Genomic DNA, 23,560 nt, shown 5'->3' with positions numbered 1-23,560 from the left:
GCTTTTTTTATTTTTTACAAAAATTTTCACATAAAAATTCTAGATAACTGAGAGTCAGAGAAAAGATTTGCTGATTGAAATTGCAAATTTCACCCATCAACAAACAGCTGGGTGCTGATATTTTAACAACTTCAGAGCTTTATGAAACCATCTTCACTGTTTTTACACCATGTCGTGTTTGGTAAAAAGTCTACTCAACTGATCAAATCATCAATCATTTAATATTTTAAAATAACATCATCAGACGGACCAAAATATGAAGTTAAGTGGAAACTTTTGTATCTTAAGGACCAAAATGACAAAAATTCATACAAGTAACAACAAATAACAAAATCAGACAACAGAAAGTTTCCAAATCAGCTTCTTTCAATAAAAAAACCTATAAAACTTTAACAAAACCTGCAGGTGCAGGTCTGTGTCTGGTGAATGTTTGGTTAAAACATGTTTGTTTTTCATTCAGTGGGTAGAAAATCCAGACATTTTACTCAAGAGTAGAAATACTTCATAATAAAATGACTAAAGTAAAAGTAAAAAGTACAGAGTAGTAAAAATACTCCTAAAAGTAAATATTTTCAAAGACGTTACTCAAGTAGATGTAATTGCTATGGATGGGAATAATGAACCACCAGATCAGGTCAAACTCCGGGCCTCAGCTTCCTTAAAGCTCGCTCTGTGATCGTTTTTCTAAGCAAACTTTGATTGTGTGAACTAGACAGACTACCTATGGAAATCACCACCAGAGCTGCTGATTTCCGTATGTAAATCAGCAGCTCTGTTGTCTCGAGTTTCCACAGGAAACATGGCAGACGGCATAAAGGATGCATGATCCCCTATAATCTGTTCAAACAAATTACCGAGTTTTCACACCTGATGGTCCCGAAGACTCAGGTGGATTTGAGACCAACTTTGCAACATTTGTTGCATTTTCAGTTGGTGTGCAGGGCTGGGTGAACAACCTGCAACCAAAATGGAGAGCCGTCAGGTCTTAGCGGTCGTAGGATTTCTCCACAAGCCATTTCTCCGTTATGCTAGACTCGTGCGTTTGAGTTACCAGCAAACTGTGTGTCATGATCCACACGTGTTTGTGTTTTCTTTCTGTTCATTTCCAGGTTTAATATGATGGTCTTGCCATAGTCTGCTAATTCTCTGTTGTTTATATTTGTCATTAGGGTCGTTTCATGTTAGTCCACTGATTCTTTGTGTTAAATTTCACACCGCAGGCAAAAGCAACCCAGACTGACTTTTACACGTCACTCTGAACGGTGCAATTCCAATCTTTTCATCCAAGTAAATCTGATTCCTGCCACTTCAACATGTAGGTCATGCCAAATTTCATCCAACGTTTAGTTCATTAAAGCTGCATGTGTTACTTTAATAAAAAAATGTTTTGGTTTTTTTTAACATATTTGTAAAAACATATTTGGCCGTTGGTTATGAAACGGATCATCTGTGAAGAGTCTTTAAATTAAATGATGAAATTAATCATCTGAAACTATAAAAATTTATGCAGATGATGATCAACATTACAATTGTTTATTTTATGTAGAAGAAAGTTATAAAAACTAAAACAGACACAAATAATTGTGATAACAAAAACGTTGCTCAACAACCCGTCCATCCATTCATGGACTAGACCAGATTATTTTTAAACCGTCAGGAAGGAGATTTGATCTTTCTCCAGTGGCTATCAACAGAAATATATCAACTAAAATATTTGTGATCATTAACATAATATGTAACAAAAAGCGATAGATCCCAATTTCAGGAAATGCATCACTCAGCAGAAGTATAGGTATGAAGAGTGTGTCCCAAATTTAAATCAACCCGTCCTGCGGAGGCGTACGTTCATGCTTGTGTGCAGGCCTCGTCTAGTCAGTTCATCCTTAATCTGGTTTAAAAAACAACAAATACAAATAGTGTCATCAGTTCCACATAAAGAAGAAAGTGATCAGTGTTTGTCCTCAGACATTAGAAGCAAAACCAAACTAAAAATCTGAATTGAACCAAAGGAAGGAAAAACTGGCCTTTAGTTGACAGAAAACTGGTAAAACCAGCAGAATCAACAAAGTTACTGACCTGTTTGACGAGAGCATCATAATCATTCTCCAGTGATAATGTAGTTGAGATCTTCCCTCTGAGAGCTACAACATAATCTGGAAACAGAGTCGTAGTAATTAGAGGAGCTGCGTTCGACAGAGGGAAGGTTGAGTTGGTTTAAATACTGCTGGGAGTTTAATGGTTGTTATGAATAGAGTGGATTATTAACTTACCTCCATAACTTGAATTATTACATTTTGAACTTGAAATTTTAGGGTTTACAGTGAACACCTGGATTTTTCTGAGAAACTTCACTCTAAATAAGTTGCAGAAAATCTGAATTATCTGGGATTTTTTTCATAGGCATAAATAAGAAATTTTAAAGAAAATGCAACATGGAAAGTTTGTAAAAGTGAAATGCTGCTTGACTTTCTATTGACTGGTGTTCAAAGCAGCCAATGCAGGAGCGGCATTCGTTTACACTGACTCTACCCAAAGAGGGTAAACCAGGAAGACTGTAGATGTTTTCTTCTGCTGTAGTGCCAAGATTTTTCCACTGTATATTAATATATGACAAACTATATTTTTGTTTAAACTATAAAAATAGGAAGTTATAAGGAGTTATAAGTCTCAATTCAGTTCTTGGAATGCCTTCCAAAAAACGTTGTGAATATCGGAGATTCACTGTAATACATAAAGAATAGGCCGATGTGTGTCATGAATAAAGTAAACTAACTAAATTAATTTTAAATCTCTGGTTAAATTTGAGGAAAATCCAACCTTTTGCAAATTTTTTTGTAATGCAAGTCTACAATATAAAAATATGCAGTTTTGGTAACTGAAATACCCAATGCTACTTGACTCGCTATTGACTAGCGTTGACGTCAGCCAATCAGCAACAATTTTCCTTACTGCTGATTGGCTGAACCCCAACAGTGAACATCAGGAAGGAGTGCTAAAGCCGTTTCCACTGTGTGCATTAATGAATATTAAGGTATATTCAGTGAATTACTAAAATAGGCAGGTTTAAGTATTTTTAGGTGGTGTGTCATGATACTGGTCTGGGTGTCGGTGTCAACATTGGGTTGTATGGTTGTTAACATCATGGGTTCAGTTTTTTGTTTTTGGGTGGTTGTGGTCATGGATGTTGGTAATGAAACTGGTGTTGCTGTGGTTGAAGTCACTGGAGCTTGATGGGGACTGATTGGTTGGTTATAGTTGACATTGTTTGAGTCTTTTGTGGTTGTTTTAGACAACATGGGTACAATTCCAGCTGATCAGTTTTGGAAATAACCAACAAATATTTAAAAGAAAAACAAAATTAACTTACAGTTTCCAACGGTCACAGTGACACATCGGAGGTCAGAGTGGTAGGTGTTACTGTTGAAACTGTGGAAATAAACCAATACAGAAGATTAAATCACATGTTCAGATGTAGCCTCACAAGGTTCTAACAGAGCCATGAATTTCTTTCTGTCCAATTCCTAAATGTTGTGTAAAAGAGTACATTAAAACACACTGTCTAGTTTTGGCTATTTCTGATTATTTATGGGTATTTTTAAAAGGATAGTGCTTTTGAGCCAAGGAACTTCAGCAGCAGCCGAAGCTGGTAAGTTAAAAGAAAGCTTAAAAATAAGACGACAAAGCAAAGCACACCGTAACAAATTAAGAATTTAATTCAAAGTACAATAAAATGATGCAGTTAAAAAAGATAAAATCAATCAAAGAAGAAAAGTGGTGTTAGGTTCTGGACTCTACAGGACTCAGTCCAAAATCAGTATCTTGTAATCATTAACCTGTTGATCCACCATTCAGCCTTAAAGAATGCTGACATTGCTACCAAACTGAAGCTTCTCAAAGCAACAGTTAAATAGTTTTTCAAGGTTTAAAATGTTAATTTCTTCATTCTTTCTGAAATTGAGTCTATTATTTGTCTTAACTGAGCAATATCTCTAAAAATTTTACTTAAACTCACATGAATCTGGTTGATGATCACTTAACTCTTTGTTTTTGTTTAACATATTCAGACTTTTATCTTTTCATTTTGAAGTTGTGTGACGTCCATCCAACATTATAATAGTACTAACCTCGTCTCAACAACAAAACAGATCTGTGCTCTGTCCACTTTCTCTTGCGGATGGTGTCCACCTCAGGGTGAAGCTTCCTGATCCGGATGAACTCTTAGATACCATGTGAGGCCCGCTGAACAGGAGTCCAGTAACGCTTCAACAGGAAACAGATATTGCAGTCGTCATGCAAATATCAGCTGCACGTGAAAATGGTTGGCAAACAGCTGCGCAATTATACAACCATACATCTTTGAAGAGCAGAAGTGGAGCCTTTTGAATATAGCAAGAGGTTTCTGGGAGGTGAGTCAACAACAAAACACTTGTCTTTTCCAGCAGCCATTGTACAGCACATACAGCGGTAAAACCAGTTAACAAAATAAGCTGGAGCTCAGCTTGGGTTGCTAGGTAACGGGCTGGACGTCATTTTGGTTGCTAGGTGACGGGTAGTCCCTGCTGATTTGTGATGTTACATTCCTGCAAATTTTCCAGATACCAAAATCAGGTTTGTGGGAGCTTTTTAAAGATCTTGGTCTGTTTTCAGAAGCAGTCGAGACTCAAATGGAAGAACAGAAACAAACAAAATGTCAATTTTATATAATAAGTCCACTTTAAGAGGATTTTTTTTTTTTTTTAGTTTGAAGAAAGCTTCAGGATAAATGTATTTTCTGTTCCAATGTTTATATTTTGCGTTTTTAATGTTTGTGTTTGTCAGTAATTTGCCATTTAAATTTCCTGAAGTAAACTATCTGTGAAGCAAAGGTCAAAATTTGACGCCTGTGATATGGGTTCCCTCACTTACTTGGAATGAGTTGCTTCTGCTCTGATGTTGATTTCCAGCATCTTATTGACTTGGATGAATTTCTGAGCTCTGTTGTCTGGAGTTGGAGGCACAAATCTGGCCACATAGGATCCTTCAGCACAGGATGGCACCTCAGGAATCACTGGAGAGTTTTAGAAAAAGCGAGAAACACAGATATGAAATCAAATAGTGCAGCAGATAAAATAATATGTTAGTAGAAGCTTTCTAATGGTGATACAAGCACCAAATGTGGCATAGATACTTAGATCCCAGAATTGTTACATTTTGCTATAAATATGCACAGACTGGCCCAATGTAGAGGATTCTGGGATCAAATTGTATATTTTTGACCATTTGAAAACCAAATCTGGGACTTTAAATCTCTCAGCATTTATGAGGTTCAACAGTTTGACTCTAATTTTTCTGAATATCTTGGTTCAGAATGAAAATTCATGCAATTTGTGTGTTTATTTAGACAAAGCAATGGACAGAGAGAATTCAGGAAATCAAAGATCAAAGCTCAGTCAAGAAATTGACTTTTTTTAAATCAAACAAAGCCCTTTTGTACCTGTAGAAGAAGAAGATCTAAATATGGGGTCGTACCTTTCAAGGCAAACTGTAAAGGTATCTTGCTGATGGCGTCGCCGGTAGTTTTCACTTCCTGTGAGCCGCCGGTTTCAGTCAGAGTAATGGTCTGTCTGGGAAAATCTTCTATCACCAGCTGGACTGCATAACGAAGTTCAGAACTGGTGCTGCTTACAGGGGAGCTGAATGTCAGAGAACAGGACTGCAAAAAGAAGAGAGACCAAAATATTCTAAATTACATGACAGAAAGTTAAATACCTGGTTTAATTTATGCCCACCCTTATAAATTACACTTATGCTGTTTATTTATAGATTCAAATGTGACTCTGCAGAAGCAGAACTGAAATAAAACTAGTGATGATAGAAGTAGATTTAACACAATTAATGACAACCTAACAACCTATAGCTATGCTAAATATATTTAGATGAGACACCAGTAAAACATTTCAGTAACTGCATAATTTATTAATTACACAAACATTTCTTACTTACTGATGAGACATTGAGGACAGGCGGAGGGTTACAGGGGTTACACTCTGAATCTGTTGTTTTCCCATATCTGCATTTAACTTCATCTCCATCAGGGTCAAAGGTCAACAAGTTAATAGTTCTTGGGCAGTTTCCTGGAACTCTGAGAGAAAATAAAAAAGTATTACATCCATAGTTGAACAATGCCCAGAGCGGTATGAAAAATTGTATTTTATTAAATTCAATAAAACGCTGAAGTTTGAAATTTGAAGTCGACTTGATTATAACATGACAAAGATGCTAATGCTAATAGAACTACCTTAAAGCTGGGAGGATGGTGGTCTGTGGTGATGTGTTGGGTTTGCCAATGTCGGACCGGTTCCTCAGTTCAACAGCAGCCACAGCTCTCCAGTATCCAACACCATTTAAAATGCTGTTTATCCACCCTCCGCCATCCAATCTGGAGTGGAAGTTTACGTAGAAGTATTCAAACTTTACAAATTGTGTGTAGTGTGTGTTTCCACATTTGTTAGGCCCAACAAGAAAAGGTTTATTTGTATTTCCAGGAGCTGATAAACTGGGGACATAAAATTACTTTCACCGGTTCACTTTTAATTGATACGTGTTGGAGATGTGACTGTGCTCTTGTGGGTCAGGTCCAGTGACACAGTGTGTGTACCCTGTGATAATATCCTACAGGCGCTCCTGGAGTACTCTATACTACTAATGCTGAATTAGGTGCAGTTTAAGTCCAGCAGTCTGGCTGCTGAAGGGTAGAAACTGTTCCTCAGCCTGGTGGTTTTGCTCTGGATGCCCCTCAGCCTCCTGCCTGAGGGGAGCAGCTGGGTGGAGACCTTCATGATGAGGAGCGGCCCCCTCCTGCTGTGTACGGGTCCGAGGTGGAGGAAAGGCTGCTTCCCACAGTCCTCTGCAGAGCGATGCTCTAAGCAGCAGTGCAGCTACCATGCCACACGGTGATGCAGGTGCAGAGAATGTTCTCCACCACATAGATAGAAGCTCCATATTTTTATTGTATTTAATCAAGTCTAGAGAACCCCAAAGTGCTTCACGCTACATTCAGTCACCCATTCATGCAAACATCCACACTATGATGATGGGAAGCTCTTGAAGTGATAGCTGTCAAACTCCCACCACCATTGTCCACTAGGTATTTCAGCTTCCCAAATTGTATTTTATTTTTAATATTTTAGATAAGCTCTATGTTGTATTTCTTCAAATTATTTGGACTTATGTCCCTTAGAATAGGTGAATCCACAAATACACAGGTGTCCACTATAGTGTATATTATGACATTCAAAGTCCAAAATGAAATAGTGCAAGTTATACAGGTAAGTTCAACACTCAGTCAACTGTGATTTTAAATAGTCATACTACATTTGGTAAGTCATTAAAATGGACTCACTTAGTCTGAAATCCAGTGTTGTTGGGAAGCTGACAAATTATGATTCCTTCTGTCTGACACCATTCACTGCTAACTTCGTCCACTTTGGTTAATGAAAGCGTCTGAGTCCAAGACCCGCAGTTGCCATCACAGTCCCAGGTGTCACTTTGTGAGCACCCGACAAAATTGTGCTTGTAGCAAAGGATCACCTGTGGATTACATACGTAGAGGTTAAGTAGCATTAAAGGCAGCCATACGTTACAAACAGTGCCCACTTACTGATACATATCCGTTAGTATGAGTTTCCCCTGGGTAGTAAGTCATCATAGTGCCAAGAAAATGTGAAGCTTGTGAACCGCTGACCAGCAGCGACAGCACAAAGAGAAACATGGTGGCAGAGTGAGAGTCTTTACACAAATACTGAGAAATAAGTCTGGTGAATTTAGGAATCCAGTGAGCATTTACATAATGATCCAGGAAGCTACTTTGCATGAGGAAATATTCCACATGGGATTAGTGTTGAAAAATTCAAAGTGGAGAAATTGTATATTATAAAAATTTGGTAAACACAGAAGGGGAATCCCCAGACTTCCTGGCAAACCTGTAATGAATTATTCTCATGTAGTTTGATATGGTCAGTCAGGCTGGATGGGTTTGATAACAGCCATTTTTAGGTATTTCGTGGGATGTTTTCTTAAATAATTATAATCTGCATTTGCCTACTGTTATACAACGCTCTGTACAAAACAGTCAACAAGCTACTTTCACAGAAAAACATCCCTACAGAACAAACCTTCCATCTTTATGCTTTACAGTAGAAGCATAGTGAAGGTACAGTCAGAGTTTTGTGTAACACTAACAATCCCAATATTAGATTTTTGCACTAATGACTTCCTCCAGTCATTACAGTGACTTACAGTGATGAGCTAGTTCAGCAGTTTTCACTTTGTTTTTAATGATCAGTCAGCACTTAAATGTCATCATACGACAATAACTACTTCAATGTGCTTTCATAAAAACTGATAAAAACCAAAGGCATTATGAAGAGACTAAACTTAAAACTATCTCAAGATCAAAACACTTGTCATTTATCAGGCAGGTTTTCAAGAGTCCTGAAAATTCATGTGAAAACATGGATGGGACCATAACTTTCTTAAAATAAACACATAATTACATCAGACATTCACTGTCAAATATTAAAATTGTTTAAGTTCAGTACTGTTGTTCAGGCTTTCAACACATCATTCACAAAACTCCAAACTACATTTTTTCTTAGTTTTAAATTCTTTATTTTCAGGTTAAGTTATGAAACAAACTTCTCCATAAATTTATAGATGACATTTCTGGAATGAACAGGGTTTAAGTATAGAACCTCTGAAGAAACTAAAAGGAAATGAAGGAGATAAAAAAGGATGGAAAGAACAAGGAAAGGATTTTGGAAAAACAGGAGAGAGTTTGGACACAACCAGCTAGTAGCTAGCAGAAGCTACAAGCTACTACTAGAAGGAGCGAGTAGTAGCATCTAGCTTCTAGTAATAGTTTCTAGTTTGAAGCTACTAGCTAGATGCAACTACTAGCTACTAGCTTGTTTGAAGCTAGTTGGTACTAGCTAGTAGTTACTAACTTCTAGTTTCAACTATTAGCTAGTAGGTTCCAGTTGGTACAGGCATCAAACAAGCACTAGATTCAAACAAGCTACTAGTTACTACTAGCTAGTAGCTGCTGTACCAATTAGTACAGAAGCCAGGAAAAGACAAAAAGGAGGAGATGTGGAGAAGGAGACAGGAATGATGGACAGGAAATAGGATGCATAGAAGAAAGGAAAAAACAAGATGATGACAATGGAAGAAAGAAAAGAAAAAAATAGGGAACAGGGAGGGAAAGGAAGGAAAAAACATACAGCAGAACCAAAGACAAAACGACAGAGGAAGGAAGGTTGCAAAAGAGCAAATAAGGGAGTAAGGCAAGAAGAAGGAAAGACATTACATTTACAAAAAAGGGCTAAACAAGATTCATTATACAAAGACTTTTCCATACTTTCCCAGAACGGAAAGGAACTATGTCTGATTCTTTTTTTCCCCACTTAAACTTTAGAATATGTCTGTCAGTGTTTGCATCTAAAACTAAAGAAAGCACGAAAAAATTAAAATCCAGAAGATTTAAGAAAAAGATTGAAAAAATGTTCTGACTGATGCCATCATGGTTCATGATGAACACATAAAATGGGTGAATGAAAGTCTCTGGTTTCACTTCTTATAGAAAAATTAACTGCAGTTGTAAATTGATCAGTCGGAAGAAAGACTCTTGGACACTTTGAGTCGTCGTTCATGAAGTTTTCAATTTTACCTTCTGGTAATGTTTCTGAGAGAGAAGAAATTGAGAAATTGAAAATGGGAAACCAAAAATGAGCCAATAATTAGTTTTATAAGTCTTTTTTTTCTTTATTTTATTAAGGTGGTTGTGCGTACCTGCAGGTTGTCGTAATGTTTCTGGCTGCTACAGTGGATTTTCTTGGCTGTGGTTTCATTGAAATAAAAAATGGAGCACAAGTTGCAGAAAAATCCAGACTTGGGAACCACAAATTCCTCACCTGGAAACAAACAGGGGAAAAAAACATGACTATGAATTTCAATTGAATGAATTTCAATCTCTCTTTCATTTTTATTTTTTCTTTAAATGTGTGAATTTCTCACCCATAGGATTGCTGGGATTAAATGCAGGCAGCTGGAAGTCCACAGGAACATTCGGAGACTGAGAACAGGATCGCTTTGCTTCGGGTTCAACGAGCTCTTTCTCCCATTTATCAACAACTGAAGAAGAATGAAAACATCTTACAACTTTTCCTCGTTCTGTAAGAATTCAAATTAACTACTTTGCAAATAAATCTGTGCTAAAGTCCTTCGCATTTCTTGAGTTTTCTGATTTTAGACATAATGAATAAAGCAAATAAATGAAACACCACAACTAGAATATAAAAATCATAGTTCTACTTCACCGTTCTAAAATCTTGTGGCTGAAAAAGTCCATGAAGCCATTAATTCACTTTTATTTATTTTAATGCAAACCTATCAGTCACTGTTAAGAAAAGAAGCCAATACTCCCCACTTGTGATTTATGAAAACCAAAAACCAGCTTGTTTATGTGGACTAACGGCCTGCAAAACTACCTTTTGAAAGACGCAATCATTGCTTATTAATTATAGAAAACAAACCTGTGTTGTCGTCATGTTTACGTTTAGAAGAGTTTGAAGTTTGTACGTTTTCCTCCTTATCTTCTTTCTCATCAATTTTACCAGCTTCATCTGAAGTCGACAAATTCTAAAATGAAACATGGTGGATTAATGGAGCTTAAAGCAATCATCTGAGCTGTTTGGTTTTTTTTTTTGTTTACTGAATCAAAACTTGACTATGTTTGTACCTGTGCCTGTAGACGGCCCACTGATTGCTCCTGAGTTCCCTGCTTTTTTAGTCGATCCTCTTCTGCCTCATTAGGAGCAACAACCTCCTGAGTTTCTTCCTCTGTGATCTCTCTGTTGTAAGTCGCAGCATCCGACACGTCTTTCTCTCCTCTCTCAGGTAGAATCACTGATTCATCAGTAGCGACTTCCATCTTCTCCATGTCTTCCTCATGATTCTTTGTTTCATCGCTCGCCGTTTTCCCACTCGCTCCAACCTCCTTCTCTGCGCTGAGGCTCAATAAAACATCTGTTGATGTTGCATTATTCGTCTTTGGTAACTCTTTCCTCTTCTCTTCTTTCTTAAAGTCTATTTTTGATGTACTCCTCTGTTTTTCTTCAGGTTGATCCTCTTTAGCGACCCCTGTTTCATCATCCTCCCCTCCAGTAGCTTGCTGTGGATCTTTTATCTGTGAGGAAACTGTATTGTCATTTGTCTCACGTTCTTTCTGCAGACTGGATCCTACAGTCTTGTTTTTTTCTTGATCTTGTTCTAGAGAATCTACAATCTGATAAACAGGCTCTTCTTTTTCTTCCACTGTTTTTTTACTAGTTTTACTGTCCCTCTTTGGTCTTCCTCTTCTTGGTTTCTGTGTAGTTGGTTGGTCATACTCAACATTGTCCAGTTCCTGATGAGTAGCGTCCGCCTCCCCAGTGTCACTCGTCTTTGTTGGTGCACTTTCCTTTAGAGGAACATCTTTATTTGGAGTTTTCTCACCATCTTTTTCCTTTGAATCTCTGACTGGTGTGTGTCGTCTTCTTGTGGGGATCTTGTCTTGCTTCGTTTTAGTATTTTGTTCAACTTTCTTTGCTGCGTTTTGTTTTCTTCCTCTAGCCGATCTCGTCACCACTGGTTTGTCACTGGGACTTTCCTTTTCCACAGAGTCTAAAACTGTGAACACGTCCTCTTCTTTGCGGTCAGATTTTTTAGGTTCTTCTACAGGGGTTGATGTCTTCTCATCTTTTTTGTTTCCTCTTGGTGTTCGTCTCCTACTACAACTCCCTGTGGTTGAGGGCTCTTTAACAGAATCGTCTTCAACAGAGTCTACAACTTCATAGACCATTTCCTCTAAATCCTTAAGACTCTCTTCCTCTTTTTCTGTCTTGCTGTCTTTTGTTCGTACTGGAAGCTTTGTTTTGTCCTGTTCCTTTGGTGATTGTTCATTTTCACCTTCAGAGGTTTTGCTTTTTGACTGACCTTGTCTAGTTGGTTTGAGATCTCTAGAGACGATTTTACTATCTCTTGCTGCTTGTTCTGATTCCGTCTGAATTATTGTTGGTGGATCGTCCAATGAATCTATGACCTCGTAAGACTCTTCATCTGCAGGTTCATCATCTGCTTTAGACAGTAGGTCAGTGGAAACTACAAGTTTCAGGTCTTTCAAAGTGTCTTTGCTGCCATTGTGGTCTTCTTCATTAGAGGTTTGACCAACCTCTTTGGAGGTTTCACAGACTCTCTCTGATAAAAGGATGTCATCTTTTTGTTTTACACCACTGCTATTTGGAGTCTGGTTGGTTTCTTCACTTGTCACTTGGTTTTTATCTGATGTATCTCTGACCGATGATCCGTCAGAAGTCTGGGCTTCTTTAGTCTCATCATTTTCAGAAACCTGCGTCATTGTGGGAACTTCTTCTCCATCATCAGCTGTAGCGGCCTGATCTTTAAGTGCACCGTCTTGCAGCTTGGTAGACTCATCTACTTCCATTTTCTGGCACTCATCTGATCGACCGTTGTCATTATCAGCTCCCTGCTGAATGACATGGTCTTGCTCAGATCCAGGTATTTGAATTTCTGTTCTTCTGTCTTGGTTCTCCTTGTTTTTCTGTTCATCAGATTTTTCATTGATTGAATCAAGGACTTGTTTATTTTCATTGTCCGTCTTCTCCTCTGTGCTTTTTCCATTTTTCTTACCCTTTGCTTGGGTTTTCTTCATCTCGTTGATGGATTCATCTTTTATTGCAGAACAGCTCTCTGCTGACACCTGGTGGTCAGACTTTGCCACTGCACCCTGTGCAGGTTTTAAATCCTTTTTATGCACTGACTGAGTTTTTACAGATGATTTAGTGGCTGCCACCGGTGAACAGACACTTCCGCCCGAGGATGAGGGTTTTGATGACCTAACGGGACGCTTACTCTGGTTTGACTGAAATTTCTGACCAAAGGAAGGTGGAGTTTTCACAGACTTTGAAAGTGAGGAGGAACTTTTAGTTCCCTTGGCAGAAGTAGTTTTGGTTTGAGATTTCTTGAACTCATGAACGCTCTTTTGGTTGTCTGCTGATGAAGATGTCGATTGAGAGGATGAGTTGCCTTTTGAAGACTTAAATGAGGAAGAGGCTGACTTTGTTGACGTCTTTCTGGAAGCTGAACTCTGCTCGTCTTTTGTCTCTCTGGATGTTGGCTTAGATGAGGAAGGGTGAACTTCTACAACCATGTCTTCAACGTCTTCATTAATTTCATCAACTGTTACAAAATCTCCAGAGTAAAAGTCAAGCTCACCAAATTCTCCTAAAGAATTAATAGTTTTGTCCTGGGTGGAGATAAAATGTCAGTTAGACTTTAAAACTATTTATGTAAATTTTGTAATCAAAATGCAAGAAAGATATTGTTCTTATGTACAAAACAGACTAAAACAGGGAGGGGAAAAAAACGTACATTTACTTTTGCATGTGGTGGGTTTTTCTGTTTTGCATCCTCAGGAGTTGTCATGCTTACAGTAGTGCTCTGCAAAACAAAAATAAAACTGTTAAAAAATAATTTTCCCTGATTAAAGAGCAACTTAACTGAGTTTAACAGCGTCATAGTTAAGTTCTGAGTAAAAGTATTTATGAACCATCTTTAACACTTGATGGAAAATCAAGACTTATTTTGAAAGTATAAATAAAGCCACCATTACCTCTTTGTTCTTGCTTTCAGATGTGGCTCCTTTAGTCGGTCTGTTCTTGTTAATTGCTGTTGTTAAAGTCTTGAAGCTGTTATCATCCACATGGCGAAGTTCAGCAACATTTTTACCCGGATCACTTACAGATGTTATGGTGGAGGATTCAGCAGAAGCTTTTGCTGGTGTTTGAAAAACTGTACAAAAAAAAAAAGAGAAAATATTTTCAAGGACCCAACTGAGCCGTATCCATACAAAATGTTATAAAAAACCAAAGCAATTCTTTTGTTTTTTTTAGTAGAAACTAACCTCGCCATGCATCTGCCTTCCTTATAGACCAATTTCGCTTTTGCCCAGCTTCAGTTTTAGTTTTCCAATATTCCACAGAACTGGAAGTCACTGTACTTTTCAGCTTCTCTGATAAAGTTTTTACAGATTTTTCTTCCGATTTCACAGATTTTTCTTCAGCTTTTGCAGATTTCTCTTCAGCTGTGACGGTGGTTTTTGGTTTAGAAGTTTTTCCTGCTATGGTTTTGTTAGGCTGCTTTCTGACCTTTGAGGCCTTAATCGGTGCAGATTTAACACCATCTCTCACGGGTTTTGAGTTCATCACCAGTTTTTTAGCCTTATGAGCAGCAGGTCTCTTTCTTGCAAGCTTGGATTTTGGAACCACTGAAGCCTCATTTTTCCCTCCAACCATCTTCCCAGTACTTTTTGCATTTGTACTGGATTTGCTGACAGTTTTAGAGACCTGCTTTATTGAGATGCCTTTTGCTTTGGAAACCAAGACTTTTGCTTTTGAGACAAATTTGCCTGCTGTGGTGTTTTTAGTTTTGGACGATGCAGGCTTTTTTACTTTCACAGTGACGTGGGATTTGGTAGTTCCAGAACTTGAGACATCAGATTTTCTGTGAAGAAGAAAGTCAGTAAAAAGAGGAAATAGAAATGAAGCACCGTGGCAAATTGTTTTAGTTCAAAACATCAAAATTTATTCTCATAATCTGGCTTTTTTTAAGCATTTCAAACTGAGTATCCTGAGGCACACTTACTTCTGTGGAGCTGTCTTCTGCAGAGACTTCTTCAAAGTGATGCCCTATAAATAAATAATACATTGTAAGTGAGCTGTTGAAGGTGTAACATTAGTGTAGGTGTGGACAAAGTGAAGTACCAGTGGCTTGTCAACAAAGATGGGCAATCCATTCACGATGCACCTCGTCAAGCACTGCAGTTTCTTTGCGTCCTCTGCTTTCTCAAAAATCACACGCGCCTAGAGGAGAAAACGATAAAATAAAATTTTCATCCACCCCAAACTGGATGGATGTTCTGGTGTGGTCCAGTCAAAGCCCAGAACTCATAGGTAGAGACTGAGCTTGAACATAGCTCCATAGTGGAACTACAACCAAAAAGGCATCTAATAAATACTGACTTCAGGGGAATTAATCTGTCATTTTAGGTTAAATATTTTTATTTAATTTTCCTTTTGTAGAAATATGTTTTTACTTTGACATTGAGAAAGGATTTCTGTACATATTTTGTCAAAAATACTTATTTTGTTGATCCCAATTGATTTTTCAATGCAAAATTAAAAAACACATACTTTTTATAGGCAGAGTACAACAAAACAAGCAGATGTACAGTATGTAAACGAGGAAAGAAAATACATACCTTCTTTGTTAATCTGTACATAAGTAGAGATTTTACTTTGCCATATTTCTCCATGGATTCGACCATGTCGGTGTGTGAAAGAGAAGAAAAAACACCAGAAAACGTCACCATGCAGGGTGTCGTGGATCTAGCAGGCTGAACCAGGAGAGGATGGATAAATAAAATAAATTAATAAACTGCTTAATAGATTTTTTTAAAAAGCGGCCATATTTGCTTAACGAAACCAACCGCAGGCTTTGTTGAAGAGCTCGTCCCGCTGGATGTGGCCTTGGATGATTTATGAGAAGAGGTCTTCTCTGTCTTTGAGGATGATGAGGCAGCGGAGGATTTTAAATTCACCAGCTCAGCCAGTAAAACGGGAGCCAGAGTTTTAACCATGGCCTCCAGGTCGGACTGTTTGGACAGAGACTGAACAGCTAGAAAACAAAGAGACATTTTGTCAATTAAAAGTAGGAGTTTACCAACTTCTTTAAATGCTAAAGATTAAAAATCTTTGATATGCAAACCTTTTTTTCCCAGGATCCTTTTAGCCAGTCTGTCGGCACTTATGGACCTCCTATGCTGAGATACTGATCTCTCTCCTGATGACTGCCTTTCATAGCTTCTCCTCGGTGACGAGCGTCTCTCGTCGCTTCTTCTTGGAGACGATCGGTGCTCATAGCTTCTCCTCGGTGACAACCGCTCGGCTTCCCTCCTCCTGGGAGAGGATAGTCTGTCGTAACTTCTTGAGCGTGAGCGGTAGTGTGACGAAGTTTGGCGATCATAAGAATCAGAGCGGGGCCTAAAAGAGGGAATTAAAACATTTTAATACCATAAAATTCTGTTTGTATCTTGTAAAGAAGTCTTTTTCCACACCTGTGAGTGTGTTTGGAGGTGTGCGGCGACTGTGATCTGCCACTCCGTCTCTCTCTTCTACTTTCAGAGCCATGATGATGAAGTGGACTCTGAGGTCTTGCAGGGCTAAATCTTTTGCCCTGTTTTTCCTTTCTGACCTCTGACTGACGTCGGCGGTGAGGACTGAGCGAACGCGATACGTTCTCTTGAAATGATGTCTGTTGGCGGTTCTGCAAATTATGGCCAGGAGTTGTGTATTCAGGATGAGAATGTAAAGCCGAAGCACTACAAAAAAAAAAAGAGAGATTAAAGTACAGTTAAAGCAAAACCTTAGAAATGGCACAATAAGACTCTGTCATAACTATTAGGGATTAAAATATATGAAAATAAATACTACCCTACCCTTTTGATTCAATAAAAATAAAACTACCACACTAAATTCTTTGCACAAGTGCAAAGAGTCTGCTGTTAAGTATTAGTGTCAGCTGTGGCGGTAAAGTTGTAAAAGAGGGTCAGGATAATGAATGTATTGACAATTAAATCTTTCCTAAGGATAATATTAACTTCTTAAGATCAAAGTATTGTCGCCCAAACTTTGGTTTATTGACATCCGAAAACAATTTCTCTTCAAACATAATTAATTCTTTCTCCTGACAGACGTATGGATGAATTTCATCCACAGTGAGTCTTCTGGACAATCACTTACCTGATGATAGAATGATTTCAATAATTCATGTCCACAAATGCCAACAAAGTATAAAATAAGTAAAATCTTCCTTGATAACGAACTTGAAGACTCACTCTGGATAAAACAGATTTGTTTGATCCGTTATGAGAAATTTAACTACTTTTGTTATTTTTTCAGATGTTAAAAACTCTAGGTTTTGACTAAATCAATGTTAAGATGTCAACATGAAAGTTGTGACAGCTTCCTTTGGCGTTTCATGTAAAAGAGGTTGGGGTTTTTTGTTCGATTAGTATAAGCTGCTTGTTTATTATACTTTTGTTGAATTATTTTTAATTTTGACATTAAATATAAACACACCATAGTTTTGATTGTTGGAAAAAAAATTTTTTTTGCCACAAATAAAGTTCGGATAAAAGGTCTTTCCAATCCAAGCTATTAGTCAATCTCTTTCCCTTCACTCCCCCTCCAGCAACACAAACTGCAACATGCAAATATACACCAATATTGATGCATCATGAATCCCTATTGCAATAACTATTAATGCAATCCAGCTGAAAGGCCAGAGTTACCTCAAAAACTCTGGAGTCCTCCCGTCCCACTCAGGGTATCTGTGGAAAATCAAACATACCAATTAAAATCAAAACTTCTGGGATTCGTTTGTGGACAATAACAGGAAAAAAAACAGCCCTGCAGAATAACAATGGATGTGATCCAAGGTATAATATCACGCTTCAGATCGAGTCATTTTTAAAATGGAACATGAGACTGGAACACTACTGGCTGGAGTTTGCACACCAGTCCAGGAGCTATATGCATTGCACAACAATGCATTTTCCTTGACACTGACTGGCTGTTGACCTTAAAAGTGGATAAGAGAGAGAGTAGATGTTGATTTTCTGCAGTAGTGCCAAGATGGCTTCCTCTATATTACTGCATAATAGAGTATTTTTGGTGATTGATTTTGCAGTTATAAGCAATTTTAGATAAGATCTCATGTATTTGCAGATTTTAGCTATTCACATGTGGCTGTGGTCCCTAACCAAAACAAATATCAGGAGTGCACTGTTCTTGTTCTTGATGTGTCTGTTTTGAAGTTATACCCTCAGTGGAGTATCAACATTTTGATACACCATGCAATTAAGTTGTGAAATTCTTAGACAACTTTTATGTGTACACTTTGCAAAACATAATCAGGCTACAATGCATTGTTCTAAAAAGTTTGGTTTTCCCAATGTAGTGTTTTACCACCCTGTAAGAAGATGTTTACAGTAAAACAGAGACTGTACTGGCTGCTGCAGGTCCGGTCTGCCTGCATTATTTGATCTGGTCAGAGAGTAGAGCTTGAATATTTCCAGGACAAAAAATGCTAGTCAATACATTTTAAAACATTCAAATTAAAAGACTCACGTTTATGACGGAGAATAATTTTTTACATAATGTTCTCACTGGATGATAAACTAGAAGACTGAAATATTTTAGAAGCCAAATTATTGACTTGTAAGACCAAGCAAACATGCTAATGTTTGGCTAGCACTTTCAGCAAAAACATCAATAGTAAGACATGAGTTATGTCAACTCAGACATAGCCTGAAAGACAAAGATTCATCCAAACATTATAGCAGGGTTCTTGACCCAGTTGATCCTGTCTTACAACACCCAAAAAGTTCACTGTGGAGAGTGTCTAGCCAGACACACAAAAATAAATTAAAAAGATAAGACTAACCTCTCCCTTAGGAGTGTGGTGTTCCCACGATGAAGGACAGTATTCTGGTGGGAGAGCCAGTCCTAATCACAACAAAAAATGTTTTAAACACCATACTTGTTAGCATATCCTAAAGCAGTTTTTCTCAATTCAACGCATCAGTGATCACTGCGCTGAATATTTTAGATGTGCCACCTGATTCGAGTGATTGCATGACCTCCTCTACATGCCATCAAGTCCTGTTTATCACCCACTTATTCAAGTCAGGTGTGTGGCACAAGGTTAATACCTAAAACATGCAGGTCAGTAGTCCTTGACAACCAGAATGAGAAGTACTGCCCTAAAGTAAGTCAGTGAAACCTTTAAAAAGAAATGTTTACAAATCTCTGAAATCTCAAATGTTCAATGAACTAAACAGTTATTTGCAATAAAAGAAAAAGAAATGCTAGCAAAATTCTGAAGGACCCGTACCCTATAAAACCCAAACTTATTCATATTACATTTGATCTTGAATGCAATTTACAAATCTTGGTTATAATAACCAATGTCTTCAACATTTTCACAAAGTAAGCAAAAGCTTGATAGACTCCTTATGGGGCTTGGGGAACTCCAGTGTCCATCTCTTTGGTCTTCATCAGACTTTGAGGTTCCTGAAGGGTCATCTGGAAGGTGGTCCGCATCATGTCAGGATTTTTATCCTCCAGGAGGGGCAATTGTAGCTGAAGAAAGAGATGGCTGTGGACCAGAAGGTGGGAGACCATTCCATCCATTGTCCATAGCCATTGACCCTTCAATGGTGGTGAGTACCTCTCTCCAACAGACATCGGGTGAGAGGCTATATAAACCCATGACAGGTCACATGTCGATCGCAGGGCAACGCAGAGATACACTGGAAAAACATACATGCACACACTCATAACTAAAGGCAATTTAGAGAGACCAATTAACCTCAGCAACCTTTTGGACTGTGGGACCCTGGAGAGAACGCACACATGCACAGGGAAAACATGCAGGAAGACCCCAGGCCGGGATTTAAACACAGGGCTTTCTTGTTGCAAGGCTCAGCAATGTTTATATTTCAAAAATACAAACTTTAAATGAAACAGAAAGTTCTGTTTTAAAAAATATGTCTTCTTAACTCCGACATCAGGAGTTATAAATGGTTCCAAAGAAAATGTATCCTCTTTCCTCCTTCAGCAATAAACTCAAACACCTTGTCAAGTCCCAATGATCTGTCGGCTATTCCAGATTGTTTTTGTTCATGTCCATAAAGACACTCGTTTCCATTTTCGTCAACTGAATCACAGCTTGGTTCCACATCCTTTCATATGCAGTTATAAAACAACTATGGCGAATCTAGTAACATCCATGTTATCCAAAATAAATCTCTAATGGTCCAATTAAAAAGGGGTTTTATGATGAGTGTCAGTCCATCAAATTACTTCAAAATAGCAAAATTCTACTACTTTGAATTACAAAATAGTTCAGAATCATCAAAGATAGAAACATTTTGGTACACAACCCTAAGTTTTGAAAGCATGATTGTTAGCAGTCTAGGCTAAACAATAACCTACGTCTTTCCTTAAAATAAGCTTCTCATTTTGTCAAATAAAAAAAAATATCATCAGGAATATGTCCAACACATACCAACCATATCCTACTTGCTACAGGAGAAATCTGCAACCATCCACTCACCTTCAAATTGGTACATTGTTTAATACAAAGAGAACAGGTATGAGGAAATAGTCTTGGAGTTGCTGCAGAGCAGTCTTCCATCAGGGTTAGCGGCGGCAGATGGTTTGGCGGCCCAGCACGAGTCATGGCATCCATCTTGCTTGGCCCTCGATTAGGTGGAGCAGGATGCATGTGTTGTAGAAGTGGTGGTGGCTTTGTCGCAGGAAAATTTTTAGGCTGTCGACGTCCCTGGTGCATCTGGAGCTGCTTCTTCGGTCCACCCTTGGTTTCATTCTTCATCGCCAGATCAGGAGCTTTTGAGGCTTGCCCTGTAGATCTGCGCTGATCGTCATCATGACTCTGGACACTGCTGCCAATAAGCACGAGCCCAGGGCGCCCAGGATGAACTCCACGGATCAAACTCAAGGGTGGTTTGGACACCTGGGTTTCAGAGGCTGCCTGGTGAGCTGGTTCTGGGTTCTTCGATGGAACTTCAGACATGAGTTGTCTTAAATCAGTATTCTTGTTCAGTTGTCTAAAAGAGGACAACTCTGATTTTGAGGAATGTCCATAGTCAATCACTTTGCTTTGATTGACAATCGTCAAAGTTACTTGATCTGGATCCAACACTGGCCCTCTGGGGTCCATTTCACCCATACTCCTCATGGGTTGAGCTTCACCGTAGGATGTTGAGTGAACTGAAGTTGGCGCTCTCTTCTCCTTCTCCAGTCGGATTTGCCTTAAGATGAAAGGCAGGTTGTCGGGGGTGATCTGATATTTGTGGTATGACGTTAGGTGGTGCAGGTCTTCCTTCAAAAGCCCAAACTGCTGGAGGATGTCCACAGCCGATTCTGAAGTGTACGCAGATTTAATGGTCTCCTGAGGAGGTGCCGATTTGTCAGACATAGAAGTGTCATAATTACCCAAACCAGCAAATGTCTGCTTCCCACCTTCACCACTGCCTAGAAAGCTGGGTGAAGCAGAAGGATACATTTTTGACGACTCTTCCGCCGAGGCCCAGTTCAAGGAGGTGCTGCCTCTATCAACAGTGAAGGGTCTGTTCACTTGAGCAGCAGGAGGTGGCAAATATAATTGCATCCCGGTGTTTGTGGATGGAAACGTGTCTCTTTGAACATTGATAAATTGTGTGTTTCGGCTTGCAGAATTTTGCATAGCCTCCTCCCTGGCTCTGCTGATGTTCAAGTCCAAACGTTGGCCTATGTCCTTCTCTATTGGTACCATAGTTCTCTCAGGTCTGTAGGTTATTGGTAAACTCAGAAGGGACGGTATAGGTCCTCCAGATGGTCCACAGTTGGTGGCAGTACATCCAGAAGAGCCGAAATTGGAACCAGCGCCAGGGTGAGGTGGTGGCCTCTGAGGGTTCATCTCAATTTGTCCACCAGAGTGTACATATTGTCCTTGGGGACGCATCCTCTTACCAGGGTTGATAGGATTATACATGGGATGAGACATGGTGTCTTCAGAAGGTTCAGGAGACCGATGCCCACAGCAGTCGGCGAAGGTGGTTTTGTGGGTAAGTCCGCAGCAGGTGCGTTGGGAGTTTGTCGTTCAGGTCACAGGACAGCCGCAGACCAGAAGGACATTGTTCATAGATCTAGTTGACCCAACTGGAAAGATGAAGCCTGCCCTCTGGGCAGTGGCAAGCTCCCGGGAAGCCCGCCAACATGGGGGGCTTCTTCGGTGCCCAGGAGCACAACACAGGCTGCAATTCTATAAAAGCAAAGAAAAACTGAAAAGTTTAAAGAAACAGAGATTGGGGTTAGCGACTGGGGCTATACTTTAGCTTGGTGGATGAATGAAATCCAAGAATTAGAGGTTCCCTGCCTATTAGCCAACTCTTCTCACATAAGTGAGAAAGAATAGAAGACCAATGTTTCCACTATTTAAGAATGAATGGAGGAAACATTGTCACTGGAATTAATACAGCCCTAGAATTTGTTTGTTTTGATTTTGTTGTATTTGCTTAAGCAACTAAGAAAGTCTTTTAGCCACCACAGGTTTGTCATTTTAGATGGCTGTATCTGTTGGAACCTTCTGGTTTACTACAACTGGCCATAATTTTTATAATACAATCAGTTTTAAGAGAATAAAATTATATTTGTCTTGACAAGTCCTAAAACTCAAATAATCTATAACAGAGCTTCGTGACTAGTAATAAGTGTAATAAAGACCTGCAGCATAGAGCAGAAAGGTTGCATTTTAAAATATGTTAATCTCAACTAACATGGATAAAGCATTTGCCTCTCCCTTTCTAATGGCACATTTCTAAATTAATGTGAAGTTAAAAAAATATACAATGCATAATTGTGTCTGATTTTCAGTATTTTGTTATTTTATTTATTTCAGACAACAGAAAGGGGGGGGGGGCGGCGGTACTCCGATGTTGTTACATAACCGGTAAAATCTGGTTTAGGATTTTCAAAATAAAAGACCCGGAAGTGGTTCATTATTTCTTGCGCGGCCCGGACCACTGAGTTAGATGATTCTTCGCGTGGGAAAATCCCACCGGAAAAATCCGGTATAAACTGTTTCACAGCTCCATCCAAACAGTCTTCATGACAGTAGGGAGTTGTTACAGAGTTGCTCGGCAAACGGGGGGAAGGAAACCGAGCTATAATGGGGCTGTGCTAGCGCCATTTGACCTGGAAAACCATATGCAGCATAAACAATTCTCAAGCAAACATTAAAATCACAGAATATAGTAAAACAAATATTAAATAATCATCGAGACGCATCCTTAAATATGTTATATCGCTATAACATCTCATTTTTCATTCGGCTCCGTCAGCAGTCGATAAATGTTACAGATTAATTTTAGATTAAGCAACGTTGATGCTAATATTTCCCTCGGCTACAGAGGAACACAAACGGTCAAAATGAAACCCGAAAGCAGCGACTTCTCATCATTCTGCATTTTTTACATTCACTTCAGTTACATACCACTCGGTAAAAGTGTGGTAAAAGTCCACTTATCACAACTCAAACAGCTCCACGGGTCGATTAAAGATTTATTTTTAGCCTCCTCCATTCACGACTTTCTTTCCTAGCATCGGTGAACGGATATGACCTTTAGGTGTTTCCGGTTTGAGAAACTTCAGGGTAAAAGCACGAAAGCGAAGAACCAGTGAAGGGGTCCGCACCATTTTCACGACGGCGTATGCCGGAAAAATCACCTTTACAATCACAACATACATTTTAGCTTCAAGTACAAACTAAAACTTTAGAATTTTACATGACTTATACATATAAGCTATAGAAAATTCGTCATTTAGTGCCTTAAGACTGT

At 38.8% G+C, this 23,560-nt stretch overlaps 2 protein-coding genes across 3 annotated transcripts; both read right to left on the bottom strand.

Annotated features, from left to right (window-relative positions):
- Nucleotides 1-501: 501 nt before the first annotated feature.
- LOC114157410 (uncharacterized) lies at nucleotides 502-8,501 on the bottom strand. The gene is made up of 10 exons (XM_028038350.1): nucleotides 7,640-8,501; nucleotides 7,382-7,569; nucleotides 6,278-6,418; nucleotides 5,983-6,121; nucleotides 5,509-5,692; nucleotides 4,906-5,047; nucleotides 4,125-4,260; nucleotides 3,368-3,426; nucleotides 2,077-2,153; nucleotides 502-1,888 (listed from the first exon to the last, which is right to left on the bottom strand). The coding sequence occupies exons 1-7, from the start codon at nucleotides 7,850-7,852 to the stop codon at nucleotides 4,131-4,133; spliced, it is 1,137 nt and encodes a 378-aa protein (XP_027894151.1). The 5' UTR covers nucleotides 7,853-8,501; the 3' UTR covers nucleotides 502-1,888; nucleotides 2,077-2,153; nucleotides 3,368-3,426; nucleotides 4,125-4,130.
- A 131-nt stretch (nucleotides 8,502-8,632) lies between these two features.
- On the bottom strand, nucleotides 8,633-23,346 carry LOC114157409 (zinc finger protein 638-like). 2 transcript variants are annotated; one of them, XM_028038347.1, is made up of 18 exons: nucleotides 23,215-23,346; nucleotides 20,275-21,984; nucleotides 18,601-18,662; nucleotides 17,447-17,485; nucleotides 16,211-16,474; nucleotides 15,862-16,136; nucleotides 15,584-15,771; nucleotides 15,356-15,490; nucleotides 14,859-14,957; nucleotides 14,740-14,783; nucleotides 14,000-14,598; nucleotides 13,709-13,887; nucleotides 13,468-13,536; nucleotides 10,778-13,342; nucleotides 10,572-10,677; nucleotides 10,054-10,170; nucleotides 9,829-9,950; nucleotides 8,633-9,721 (listed from the first exon to the last, which is right to left on the bottom strand). In XM_028038347.1, the coding sequence occupies exons 2-18, from the start codon at nucleotides 21,724-21,726 to the stop codon at nucleotides 9,686-9,688; spliced, it is 6,351 nt and encodes a 2,116-aa protein (XP_027894148.1). In that variant the 5' UTR covers nucleotides 21,727-21,984; nucleotides 23,215-23,346; the 3' UTR covers nucleotides 8,633-9,685. The 2 variants fall into 2 exon arrangements, with proteins under 2 accessions (XP_027894148.1, XP_027894150.1); XM_028038349.1 differs by lacking the exon at nucleotides 23,215-23,346 and having other exon boundaries at nucleotides 20,275-22,621.
- Between the last annotated feature and the right edge of the window lie 214 nt (nucleotides 23,347-23,560).

Source organism: Xiphophorus couchianus, chromosome 14, assembly GCF_001444195.1.
Source record: "Xiphophorus couchianus chromosome 14, X_couchianus-1.0, whole genome shotgun sequence".
Classification (NCBI taxonomy): domain Eukaryota; kingdom Metazoa; phylum Chordata; class Actinopteri; order Cyprinodontiformes; family Poeciliidae; genus Xiphophorus; species Xiphophorus couchianus.
Note: the sequence above shows the minus strand (reverse complement) of the source record. Positions and strands in the feature narration are given on the sequence as shown.